A 13,990-nucleotide genomic window follows, 5' to 3' on the forward strand; every position below is an offset into this window, starting at 1 on the left:
ATCCAAACATGGCATTAGGCCTTGTGGGCTTAAAAGGGCCAAGTGTGTGGGTTCATGGCCTAAGGGCCTTTGGGCTAGGCCCATGAATGCTTTAAAGTCCTAAAAGTCTCACTAAATTCGCTAATGGACTTACTTTTCTAATCATTAGGTTAACGATACTAAGTGCAAAGGGATTATGGTGTCTTCGGGTGAAAAATTTCCCAGAATAGGTTTGAGTCTTTGGCCATTGGCTCTAAAAGTATTTCCATTTTGAGGGTTTACAATCCCTTAAAATTTACCACATAAGGGCCACTCTATCGAGATCTAAATTTACCACATGAGAAAAAACTATTTTTATCACATAAGGGCCATTCTATCGAGATCTAAATTTACCAAGGAACAAATGAAGTCTAGAATTATAGAGTAGGACTTGTTGATTTGGCTCAAAAGACTTTCTGAGAATACTCCTATCATGAAAAACCTTCATATGTTCCTTGGTCAACTTAGAATACTCATAGGCATCCCTCCTTGACTTATTTAATTCAGAAAGTTGAAGCTTCCTCAAAGACCCATCCTTATCCATGTCAAAATTAAACTTTTTCATTGCCTAATATGCATTGTGTTCAAGCTCAATAGGCAGATGGCATGCCTTACCATAAACTAGCCTATAGGGAGAATGCCAATGATGGTTTTATAAGCAGTTCTATAGGCCAACAAAGCATCAGACAACCTTAATGACCAATCTTTTCTGTTTGGATTGACTGTTTTTTTAAGGATTTGTTTAATTTCTCTGTTTGCTAACTCAGCTTGGCCATTTGTTTGGTGCAACATCTTGAATTTTCGTAAGGAATCGTATTTACATTTTTGTATGGATGATGATGTGTCTTTGAATTTTTGGTTAAGTATGGAAGAGCCCATTAGACTAATTGCAACTTTTAGGTGGGATATGGATCTTTTAGTATAAGGCTTATTAGCCCCCAAAAGGAAATGGAGGGACTTGACCCAAGGAAATAAACCCATGAAGAGTATTTGCTTTAGTAGGCCCAAGTTAGGCTATGGGACAAGGAGGAGGTGCCACTTGGCTTCGAGAAGGAGGTTTTGGTCCTTTGAAAAAAAAAGGCTAAGTTGACACTTGTCAACCATGCATTGGATCCTTAGGTGAAAAGTGGAAGAAGCAAAAAGAGGAACATAGGGTTTCGGTTTTGGGAGTGCAGGCGTCACTTTTTGTAAGACACAAGTTCTCATGGACACATGTCAAGCTAGGACAAAAGGTAACTTTGTGAGTTCCAAAAAGTGAGCTTCTAGAGACTTTTTGAGGAATAAGAAGAGCTTGTAGCAAACAGCAAAAGGGGGAAAGGGAGAGACCCAAAAAGCTTCCTAGGGAATGGCGCAAAAGTCCCTCAAACTTGTCAATTTCAGCTCCAAAGAATACACACACACTTTTCACACCACATGTCACCCATGCATTGGAGGGAAATCTTAGGAAGATTAGGGTTTAGAAGGAAATTACCATTTAACCTTTCAATACATTGAAACTAGACAAGAATGGTAGGAAAAAATGGAAATGGAGGCAACAGAGAGTTTCGGTTTTGGGGAGAAAAGGCCATACAACAACCACAACCCCAAGTCACCCTTTGGTCTTCCCATGCAAGTCACATCTTGGGAGAAAAATGAGGGAGGCTTTGCCACTTGTCTTACATGCATTGGTTGGTGAAAAACTTTGGAGAAACACTATATAATGAGGTAGCCGAAAATGGGGGAGTCCTTTTCGCAAAAATTGTTCTTGTTCTCCTATTGCATTTCAGCCACCACACTCATTCTCTCTTTAGTTTCTATTTTCCCACATTTTCTCACTAGCCAAACACCATCACACTTACCACCATTTTCGTGTATCACCAAGAAACCACTCACAATACTTCGAGTAGGAGCTCAACACTTGGAGGTAAGCTTCTTTTCACCTTTTCATGTGAGCGTGCACGACCAAATTGGTGGAAAATTATTTCTTCATTTCTGTTTTAGGGTTTTTCAACACAACCACCCATTTTCACACTAGAAGCTAGGGTTTTCTCTTCAAGGAAGATGGAACCTGAAGTATTCTTAATATTTTGAATACATGAACGCGAGTTTAGAGGGACGTATGATTCGGTTTTAGCTCAGAAGAAAAGCTAAGATTTTAATCTTCAAAGGTTTCTGCCCTAGGGTTTTTTGCATGAGAAAAAGATTTTGAAAATATCACTACACCCACACTCACTCACATTTTCGGAATCTAGGGTTTTTGTGTTTCGATTTCTAATATACTACGTTATTTTTTCAGATTTTCTCTAATATTATCGTTGGACTTTTTGTAAGTAAACTTCCAACCTATGTTTGATATTATTTGTATATATTACGTGAACTCTTCTCTTTTTATTTGCTTGAACGATGTTATTTGCTTCATGTATATTATTCGGCCTATGTGATGCTATGAATAATTGTTTGAAATAGTGGTTTGAAGCATGATATTCCATGATGATATATTCGGCCCTTGTGTATTTATGCATGAAGTTGTTGCTTAAATATGATACATGTTAGTTTTGGTTTTGCCATATATATTGGTTTTCCATGTTTGTTTGGATGTAAGATCTAATGAAAGCATGATGTTATGAATTGGAATGATGGAAATACATATTTTGGAAGGCCTAGATGGATCAGCCAAGACCTAAATTTTTTTTTGATATTTGATGGATGAATCGAATATATTTGCATGAAATTATTCTTGTTTACATGTTCTAATGTTCTCAACCTATGTTATTAGATGCATGATGAACTATGTTACTTGGCTTTTACATGTTGCATGAACAAGATTAATGTTTCATCATGAGTCCATGTCATATGTCACATGCATTTGGGTCCATGTCTTAAAAAGAAAGAGTCAAAGATGTTTTATAATGATCCCAAATGCTAGGACGAGGAAATGCCCTAGTGGAGCTCCCTGTCTACTTTGAACTGTCTAAAGTCAAGTGGAAACCCCTAGGTCGATGAAGTACAGTCGAGGAAATGCCCTATGGAAGGACACTGGAGTGGGGTTGCACCTAAAGCTAGTGGGTGCATATTACGATGAGGGCGAAATATGCGAACTACCGTAAAGAATATGTTTATGTTTATGACATAGTCACCTCGATCAAATGGATCGTTGGTTGATGCGGTATCTAGCGGTGAACACACGGTGTTTACGAGAGCCGTGAGGTATCCATATATGTAAATGATATGACATGAAAAAGACATTTGAGCTCCATGATATGAAATGACATTGTAATAACCGGGCTTAGGCCCAGCCCGTTGGTGAGGCCCAGCCCATTGGAGAAGCCCAGCTCTTGAGTAGTTTTAGTGAGACCGAACGGCGTCGCTTGGGTGAAGGGATTAATTCCCTTGCACTGTTTTTCTTCTTCGCGTTGCCTTCCCCTCTGCTCTGCATTTCCGGATCTCTCTCAACCGTGCGCACCAACCCACGACTCCAGCGGTTGCTTATCATCTCCTTTCACACTCAAGGTTCGGTTTTTACTCATTTCTTTGCAGACTTCTCAATCGGGTTCTCACTGTTTTCTTCTCCTTCCGCTGATTTCCTTCGTTCTGCATTTTCGGTCTGCAGTTACTGGATATTTCCATCTCCGTGGGTCTCGGTTTTCTTTAGTTCTTCGAAGTAGTCCGTGGGCATCAAGTCTGGGCGCTTGAATTTATTTTTCCTTTCGGTAACTAATTTTTTTCCCTTTCCTTCGTTTGTCTGTTTCACGCATGCACTGGTTGGTTGACCGTGCATCACACTTAGACTTATTTTTCTTCCTCTATGCGCAGACCATTAGTAATTTCAGTAGATGAATTTTTGAGCGTTTATTTTTTTTAGTTGTTGTTTTAATTGCTGAAACAGTGAAGTGTATTGGAATTATGGAGGTGGAGGAGTATAATTTTGGGTGTTTTGTGAGTCGGTTTTTGAAGTATTACTTGAGACTTTTTGGTGTGAAATGACGGGTCTTTTGGAACTAGTGGTATTGAATTTTTCTACAAGTTTTGAATTGTTGAATGAGTAGAGTATTGATGCGGGCACTGAAATGGTTTTATTCGAAGTTTGGAAGCGAAGTTTGGATTGGATTATGTTTTAATTATTAGAGTTGCTGTGGTTGATTTTGGAAATGATTATAGTCGGTTGGTATTATTAAAAGGTGTGGATGTTTTGGGTTTCAATTGCAAATGGGTTGAAGAGAGTTGTTCGGATTTAATTGTTAGATAGTTATGGAGCTGTGAAGGGACTGTTTGATTTTTTATTCATTAAATAGCAGGCTACTAGATTGGTTATTAAATGTTGGATATATGTTCTTTTGTTTAGGTGGTGTTACTTTTAGAGTTCCGGCTCAAGGTGTTGATAATTCGAAGAAATCAGGTAAGCGGGGTTTATATACTAGTTTTACATAAAATAAATGAAAGGAGGTTGACGTTGAGAATAAATGTGTTTAATTTTTGAAAGAGATGATCTGAAAACAACCTCAAATGTTTATTCTGCATATGCATAAATTCTATACAAAGGAAAGTGTTTTTCTGTCATGACTGGTGTAGACATGAGCTAGTTTTGTGTACTTTATTTCTGAACTATGTAAAGAGCGAATATGAAAATCTGGAAGTTTTGTTATGAACAAATGAGAATATTTTGTTTATGTTTATCTCGAACATGTGAAATGATCTGAAGCTTTTCAGTATTTTGTTTTGATATGATGTGTCATCTGGGAATCTTGGCATGATGTTCTGATTCTGTATATGATTGTAACCGGATTTTCGATGAAATCCGTTCTGTTTCTGTTAAGGCCCAGCCACGGGTATAATGGTGGTTTATAACCCTACCACGGGGGTGAAACATGGAAAATGGCCCAGCCACGGGTATAATGGTGGTTTATAACCCTACCACGGGGGTGAAACATGGAAAATGGCCCAGCCACGGGTATAATGGTGGTTTATAACCCTACCACGGGGGTGAAACATGGAATATGGCCCAGCCACGGGTATAATGGTGGTTTATAACCCTACCACGGGGGTTAAACATGGTATTGTCCCGATGTGATGCTAAGAGATGAGATAAGATTATAATGTTTCAGTTTAGAAATGCCAACGGAAGTTCTTTTTGGAATAAGTTTATTTTCTGAAAACTTCGCTCTAATGTTTTGTAAAAGTTTTGTTTCTGCATTCTGAAAGTAAATGTTTTGTTCGGCTTATCAAATGTTATAAATGCTCATGTTTACATGCTGGTATATGCTCCTTGCTTGCTGAGTTGTTGATAACTCACCCCGTTAATCTTCATAATATTTCAGATGACATCGATGGTTCAGCTGAGGATCAGTATTAGAGTCTATGGAGAAGATTAGCACTGATTTGTGGTTGGATATCTCATGTTACTAGTGTTGGTGTTAGAGACTAATTATTTTCTTAAGTTGCTTCAATCGATTTAGACGGTTTATGGAGATTTATGTTAATGTTTTATTATTTTTAGTTGTTATTTGAGACAAGAAGAAGAGTTGATTATATTTGGGTTATTTGGATTGAATATTGGATAAATGAACTATTTGATGTGTTTAATTGAAGTATTTACGTTCGATTTGAGTTTTGAGAAAATGGATATATTATTGATTTTGGGAGTACTCTAGCCTTGTTAGAGCTGATTATCAGGTTTATGAGTTAACTCTCCGGACCCTCGGGGTCGGGGCGTTACAGTTGGTATCAGAGACAGGTTTGAATTCTGCATACTGTAGACCTTGGAGGTTTAGATATCTGTGGGTTCATAGGATGTGTAAATTTCAAAATAGGAATTGGAGGATTATAAGGATTGTCATGTGGATATTTAAGTTTGAGTTACAAGAACATTAAGATTGATTTTGATGGGATTTGAGGTTTTAAATTTGGCTGATGTTAGAAATTGAATTTGGAACTTTGAGGTTATAGATTTTAGTGATATACGTGTGTATTAAGTGATGTCAAATTTGCATAGTTATCTGATTTATATAGACATATATATGTATATGTGTTTATATGCATATTTTATTTATCCTCTTATTTATTTTTATTTACCTTGTATATTCGTTTTCTTTTATTTTAGAACGTTTCACCGAGTGTAGACTTTCAGGATGGCTGCTCGTCGTAGAGTTCGAACTCTTGAAGATTTGAATGAAGACGACAATGGTGGGGGTTGCACGTTCGAACAATTTAATCGAACGCATCCTCCCACCTTTGATGGAAGAGGCAATGCGAATGCTGCGGAAGATTGGATACAAGACATTGAAGAAATATTTGGTGTTTTGGAGTGTACCGATCAGCAAAAAGTCAAGTTCGCAGCCTTTAAATTATCTGGAGAAGCAAAGAGGTGGTGGAATTCTGAGAAAATTATCAGGGAAGCTGAGGGGATTGGAGTAATTGTTTGGGCTCAATTCAAGCAGAGTTTCTTCGACCGATTCTTCCCTAAGGCAGATAGGGATGCTAGAGCCCGAGAGTTCACCAACTTGGTGCAGGGAACCATGACTGTGCGCCAGTATGCTGCAAGGTTTGCGGAATTATCACGTTTCGCCGCATACTTGATTCCCGATGAGGAGAAAAAGACTAGGAAGTTTGAAGAAGGCTTGAACTACAGGATTTATGAACGGGTGATGATCTTACAGATTCAGAATTTTTCAGAATTAGTACACAAGGCGATGCTAGCGGAACAGAATCTTAAGAGGGGTGCTGAATTACAAGAACAGAGGAAGAGAGCTGCTCCACAAGGATTTCCTAGTTCGGATCAAGGGCAATGGAAAAAGAGAAATGAGGGGAGCAGTTCAAGTCAGAGGCAGATACAGGGAAATCCTACACCTAACCCTTGTAAGTTCTGTAACCGCATACACCATGGAGAGTGCAGGAAGGAAGTGGGTTCATGTTTCAAATGCGGTAAGGATGGGCATTTCATTAGAGAATGTCCATTGCTGGCGGAGGACAACAGAAGGCCCAACCCACCCCAAAACTTTAGGCCGATTAATCAAGGCAACAATCAGCGGAGGACTGTACCTGCTCGGGTTTTTGCTTTGACACCGGGAGAAGCTGAGGACAAGGAGGATGTCATCACAGGTATAATTCTCTAACCATCTCTTAAAAATTTCTTTGTTGAGAATTAAGGAATATTTGTCTTATTATTTCTTTGGATTAAATGACGTAACCAGGAATTGTTCCCTTATTCCTCAATAAGGCTATTGTTTTATTTGACTCGGGGGCTACTCACTCCTTTATTTCTATGGATTATGTTAAGTTGTGCCCCATTGTTGCTGATGAGATGGACTACAATTTGAGGGTCTCTACCCCAACTGGTGATATAGTGACTTGTAACAAGATTTTACTCAAGTGTCCAATAACTATTAGCGGGAAGGAAATGCCAGCTAACCTGATAGTCTTTCCTATGACTGGGTTTGATGTGATTTTGGGGATGGATTGGTTAGCTTCCAGTTATGCTAGTATTGATTGTTTTAAAAGGGAAGTGGTGTTTAAGTTTCCGGAAGAAGAGGAACTTCGGTTTATGGGATCTAGAGTGTGTACCTCTCCATCAGTTATTTCTGCTTTTCAGGTTGACAAGCTATTACGTGATGGGTGTCAAGGGTTTTTGGCCTTTGTGGTGGATGAACCAAAGGAAGAATTGAAACTTGAAGAGATTCCTATTGTGAGGGAATATCCAGAGGTTTTTCCTGAAGATTTGTCTGGATTACCGCCTGAGCGGGAGGTAGAGTTTGCTATTGAATTAGCACCAGGCACAGCGCCTCTTTCCAAAGCCCCTTATCGAATGGCGCCATCAGAGTTAGCCGAACTCAAAGAACAGTTGCAAGACTTGTTAGACAAAGGTTTCATTAGACCTAGTGTGTCGCCTTGGGGAGCTCCAGTCTTGTTTGTGAAGAAGAAGGATGGGACAATGAGGATGTGTATAGACTACAGGGAACTGAATCGAGTGACCATAAAGAATAAATATCCGTTGCCCCGCATCGATGATTTATTTGATCAGCTGCAAGGTGCGCAGGTGTTTTCTAAAATTGATCTTAGATCGGGTTATCATCAATTAAAAATCAAGGCGGAGGATGTGCCTAAGACAGCTTTCAGGACCAGGTATGGCCACTATGAATTTTTAGTCATGCCTTTTGGTTTAACCAACGCCCCAGCAGTATTTATGGACTTGATGAATCGAGTATTTCATGAATTTCTGGATAAATTTGTAGTGGTGTTTATTGATGATATATTAATCTACTCCAAGAGCAAAGCCGAACATGAAGACCATCTGAGACAAGTACTAGGGACACTCAGGGATAAGAAATTATTTGCTAAGTTGAAGAAGTGTGAATTTTGGCTTGAGTCTATTGCATTTTTGGGACATGTAGTCTCAAGGGATGGCATTTCTGTAGACCCCGGGAAGATTGAAGCAATAGTTAACTGGACTCAACCAACCAATGTGCATGAAGTTAGGAGTTTCTTGGGTTTGGCTGGTTATTACCGTCGATTTATAGACAATTTCTCAAAAATAGCGGTTCCCCTTACCTCCCTCACAAGGAAGAACAACAAGTATGTTTGGACTGAAAAATGTGAGGAAAGCTTCCAGGAATTGAAGAAGAGATTGGTGACAGCTCCAGTTTTGACAGTCCCTAGCGAAAGAGGAGGATTTGTGGTTTACAGTGATGCTTCACGTTTGGGTTTGGGATGTGTGTTGATGCAGCATGGGAAAGTAATAGCATACGCTTCTCGGCAACTGAAGACATATGAACAAAATTACCCAACACATGATTTGGAGTTGGCCGCCGTTGTCTTTGCACTTAAAATCTGGAGGCATTATTTATATGGTGAAAGGTGCGAAATCTACACGGATCACAAGAGTTTGAAATACTTCTTCACTCAGAAAGAACTGAATATGAGACAGAGGAGATGGCTCGAACTAGTCAAGGACTATGACTGCAACATTAACTACCATCCAGGCAAAGCTAATGTTGTAGCTGATGCACTTAGCAGGAAGCTAGTGGGACCAGTAATTGCAACTCTTACCTCTCAGCCCCACTTATTAATGGACTTGGAAAGAGCCAACATTGAAGTAGTTGTGGGTGACCAGCAGGCATTAATAGCCAGTTTAATAGTTCAACCAGCTTTGATAGACAGAATCAAGCTCGCCCAAAAAGAAGATTCTAAGTTGGCGAGATTATTTGAAGAAGTAGAAAAAGGGGATAAACCTGAGTTTAATATTTCTGAAGATGGAGTATTAAGGTTTGGAAACAGATGTTGTGTGCCGGACAGTGTTGTAATAAAAAGACTTATCCTTGAAGAAGCGCACCGCTCTCCTTACACAGTTCACCCGGGTAGCACGAAAATGTATCGAGATTTGAAAGAGTCTTTTTGGTGGGAGGGCATGAAGAGAGAGATTGCTCAATTTGTGGCACAGTGCTTAACATGTCAACAGGTGAAAGTAGAACATCAACGACCAGCAGGGTTATTGCAACCACTTCAGATTCCAGAATGGAAATGGGAGCATATTTCTATGGACTTTGTTACAAGTCTTCCTCGGACACCGACCGGACAAGATGCAATTTGGGTGATAGTAGACCGTTTGACGAAGACAGCTCATTTTGTACCTATCAAAGTTTCTTATAAGTTGGAGAAACTAGCCGAGCTTTATATACAGGAAATAGTGAGGTTGCATGGGGTACCTGTGTCCATTGTGTCGGATAGGGATCCGCGTTTCACTTCGAAATTTTGGCGAAGCTTACAAGAGGCCATGGGCACTAAGTTAAATTTCAGCACGGCGTTTCACCCACAAACAGATGGTCAGTCGGAAAGGACCATTCAAATTTTGGAAGACATGTTGAGAGCTTGTATGCTGGATTTTAAGGGGACTTGGATTCGACACTTGCCTTTGGTCGAGTTTGCTTATAATAACAGTTACCAGGCTAGTATTGAGATGGCACCTTATGAGGCACTTTATGGTAGGAAGTGTAGATCTCCGTTATATTGGGACGAAGTGGGCGAAAGACAAATTTTGGGTCCAGAAATCATACAGAAGACAGCAGAGAAGATTGAGACCATTCGAGCTAGAATGAGAGCGGCTCAGAGTCGGCAGAAGAGCTATGCAGATAACCGTCGTCGCCAATTGGAGTTTGAGGTTGGGGTTAAGGTATTCTTGAGGATTGCACCCATGAGAGGGGTTATGAGGTTTGGAAAGAAGGGTAAGTTGAGCCCTAGGTACATCGGACCATTTGAGATTCTTGATCGGATTGGACCAGTGGCTTACAGAGTAGCCCTACCACCCGCGCTCTCAAGTGTACACAATGTATTTCATGTATCTATGCTGAGGAAGTATGTTCCTGATCCCACTCACGTTATTGATTACGAGCCTCTTCATTTTCAGGAAGATCTGACTTATACAGAAGAGCCGTTGCGGATTGTAGAGAGAAAAGAACAAGTGTTACGTAATCGGACTATTCCATTGGTTAAGGTGGTATGGAATAATCATGCTATCAGTGAAGCCTCTTGGGAATTAGAAAAGGAAATGCAAGTCAAGTACCCACAGTTGTTCGACGTTGATCCTAATAGCTTGTGGCAAATTCCGAGGACGGAATTTTTTTTAAGGGGGGGAGAATGTAATAACCGGGCTTAGGCCCAGCCCGTTGGTTAGGCCCAGCCCATTGGAGAAGCCCAGCTCTTGAGTAGTTTTAGTGAGACCGAACGGCGTCGCTTGGGTGAAGGGATTAATTCCCTTGCACTGTTTTTCTTCTTCGCGTTGCCTTCCCCTCTGCTCTGCATTTCCGGATCTCTCTCAACCGTGCGCACCAACCCACGACTCCAGCGGTTGCTTATCATCTCCTTTCACACTCAAGGTTCGGTTTTTACTCATTTCTTTGCAGACTTCTCAATCGGGTTCTCACTGTTTTCTTCTCCTTCCGCTGATTTCCTTCGTTCTGCATTTTCGGTCTGCAGTTACTGGATATTTCCATCTCCGTGGGTCTCGGTTTTCTTTAGTTCTTCGAAGTAGTCCGTGGGCATCAAGTCTGGGCGCTTGAATTTATTTTTCCTTTCGGTAACTAATTTTTTTCCCTTTCCTTCGTTTGTCTGTTTCACGCATGCACTGGTTGGTTGACCGTGCATCACACTTAGACTTATTTTTCTTCCTCTATGCGCAGACCATTAGTAATTTCAGTAGATGAATTTTTGAGCGTTTATTTTTTTTAGTTGTTGTTTTAATTGCTGAAACAGTGAAGTGTATTGGAATTATGGAGGTGGAGGAGTATAATTTTGGGTGTTTTGTGAGTCGGTTTTTGAAGTATTACTTGAGACTTTTTGGTGTGAAATGACGGGTCTTTTGGAACTAGTGGTATTGAATTTTTCTACAAGTTTTGAATTGTTGGATGAGTAGAGTATTGATGCGGGCACTGAAATGGTTTTATTCGAAGTTTGGAAGCGAAGTTTGGATTGGATTATGTTTTAATTATTAGAGTTGCTGTGGTTGATTTTGGAAATGATTATAGTCGGTTGGTATTATTAAAAGGTGTGGATGTTTTGGGTTTCAATTGCAAATGGGTTGAAGAGAGTTGTTCGGATTTAATTGTTAGATAGTTATGGAGCTGTGAAGGGACTGTTTGATTTTTTATTCATTAAATAGCAGGCTACTAGATTGGTTATTAAATGTTGGATATATGTTCTTTTGTTTAGGTGGTGTTACTTTTAGAGTTCCGGCTCAAGGTGTTGATAATTCGAAGAAATCAGGTAAGCGGGGTTTATATACTAGTTTTACATAAAATAAATGAAAGGAGGTTGTTGACGTTGAGAATAAATGTGTTTAATTTTTGAAAGAGATGATCTGAAAACAACCTCAAATGTTTATTCTGCATATGCATAAATTCTATACAAAGGAAAGTGTTTTTCTGTCATGACTGGTGTAGACATGAGCTAGTTTTGTGTACTTTATTTCTGAACTATGTAAAGAGCGAATATGAAAATCTGGAAGTTTTGTTATGAACAAATGAGAATATTTTGTTTATGTTTATCTCGAACATGTGAAATGATCTGAAGCCTTTCAAGTATTTTGTTTTGATATGATGTGTCATCTGAGAATCTTGGCATGATGTTCTGATTCTGTATATGATTGTAACCGGATTTTCGATGAAATCCGTTCTGTTTCTGTTAAGGCCCAGCCACGGGTATAATGGTGGTTTATAACCCTACCACGGGGGTGAAACATGGAAAATGGCCCAGCCACGGGTATAATGGTGGTTTATAACCCTACCACGGGGGTGAAACATGGAAAATGGCCCAGCCACGGGTATAATGGTGGTTTATAACCCTACCACGGGGGTGAAACATGGAATATGGCCCAGCCACGGGTATAATGGTGGTTTATAACCCTACCACGGGGGTTAAACATGGTATTGTCCCGATGTGATGCTAAGAGATGAGATAAGATTATAATGTTTCAGTTTAGAAATGCCAACGGAAGTTCTTTTTGGAATAAGTTTATTTTCTGAAAACTTCGCTCTAATGTTTTGTAAAAGTTTTGTTTCTGCATTCTGAAAGTAAATGTTTTGTTCGGCTTATCAAATGTTATAAATGCTCATGTTTACATGCTGGTATATGCTCCTTGCTTGCTGAGTTGTTGATAACTCACCCCGTTAATCTTCATAATATTTCAGATGACATCGATGGTTCAGCTGAGGATCAGTATTAGAGTCTATGGAGAAGATTAGCACTAATTTGTGGTTGGATATCTCATGTTACTAGTGTTGGTGTTAGAGACTAATTATTTTCTTAAGTTGCTTCAATCGATTTAGACGGTTTATGGAGATTTATGTTAATGTTTTATTATTTTTAGTTGTTATTTGAGACAAGAAGAAGAGTTGATTATATTTGGGTTATTTGGATTGAATATTGGATAAATGAACTATTTGATGTGTTTAATTGAAGTATTTACGTTCGATTTGAGTTTTGAGAAAATGGATATATTATTGATTTTGGGAGTACTCTAGCCTTGTTAGAGCTGATTATCAGGTTTATGAGTTAACTCTCCGGACCCTCGGGGTCGGGGCGTTACAGACATGATATGCTATAATATGATATGACATGATACATTTTGCTATGGAATGCTGTGATATGAAAGAAATGATAAGGAATGATGAGACTTGTTCTCGATATGATATGTTATAACATGATATGAATTGGCATAATATGTTATGATGTGAACAAGAACCCGAACTTAAATGATATGAACATATGTTAAGAGTTTAAAAGATAAAAAAATCATTTTTACGAGAAAAGTCCATGATACATAAGCCAAAGTTTTATGTCATACATACATGTCCATGCATTTGTTTACATTTGCTTTTATATGTTTATGATATTTGTGATATGTTGTTTGTTTACTTGCTGAGATTTCTCAAAATCTCACTATTGTAGTTTCCACTATCATTCCCCACCATGAATGGTAGAAGTTGTGACAGGTATAAAAAAATTCCATTGACGAAGCGGAAGAGGACAGCACCTCCTTCGGAGAGAATCATGCCTAAGATGGTCATGAGCTCACTCGACCCCTACATCTTGGAGCGCCTTGAGACAATTGACCAAGCGATCACTGAGATACTCCAACATATTGAGGAATTTAAACAACACCACAATTGGGATAAAGATCGGAATTTAGAGAAAAGAGTGAAGCCCGAACCCTTTTGAGCGAAAAAAAAAAAAAAAACAGATAGAAGACAAAATTGGGACCCCATTTCCTTTAAGTTGGAAATTTCTTTTGAGGATTAGACTTTACTTTTGATGTTTCCCGTGTTTTGGGATTAGTTTAAAATACAATATCTTATTTTGGAAGTCTTTAGGAAACAAAACTCGTATTTTGAAGTGCTTTTGCTATATGAAAGCTTTGGGATATTTGCACTTATTGGTACCATGTGTCTTATTTATTTTGCCACCATGCTTAAGTAAGATAGAAAAATAATTTTTTCATTGTGATTTTTAT

The 13,990-nt window shown here is 39.0% G+C and overlaps 1 protein-coding gene across 1 annotated transcript; it reads left to right on the forward strand.

Annotated features, from left to right (window-relative positions):
- Nucleotides 1-6,638: 6,638 nt before the first annotated feature.
- Nucleotides 6,639-7,106, forward strand: LOC118344786. Its single transcript, XM_035686184.1, has one exon. It carries the CDS (start codon nt 6,639-6,641, stop codon nt 7,104-7,106), a length of 468 nt encoding a protein of 155 aa, XP_035542077.1.
- The last annotated feature ends 6,884 nt before the right edge of the window (nt 7,107-13,990 follow it).

Source organism: Juglans regia, chromosome 16 (genome assembly GCF_001411555.2).
Source record: "Juglans regia cultivar Chandler chromosome 16, Walnut 2.0, whole genome shotgun sequence".
NCBI classification, from domain to species: domain Eukaryota; kingdom Viridiplantae; phylum Streptophyta; class Magnoliopsida; order Fagales; family Juglandaceae; genus Juglans; species Juglans regia.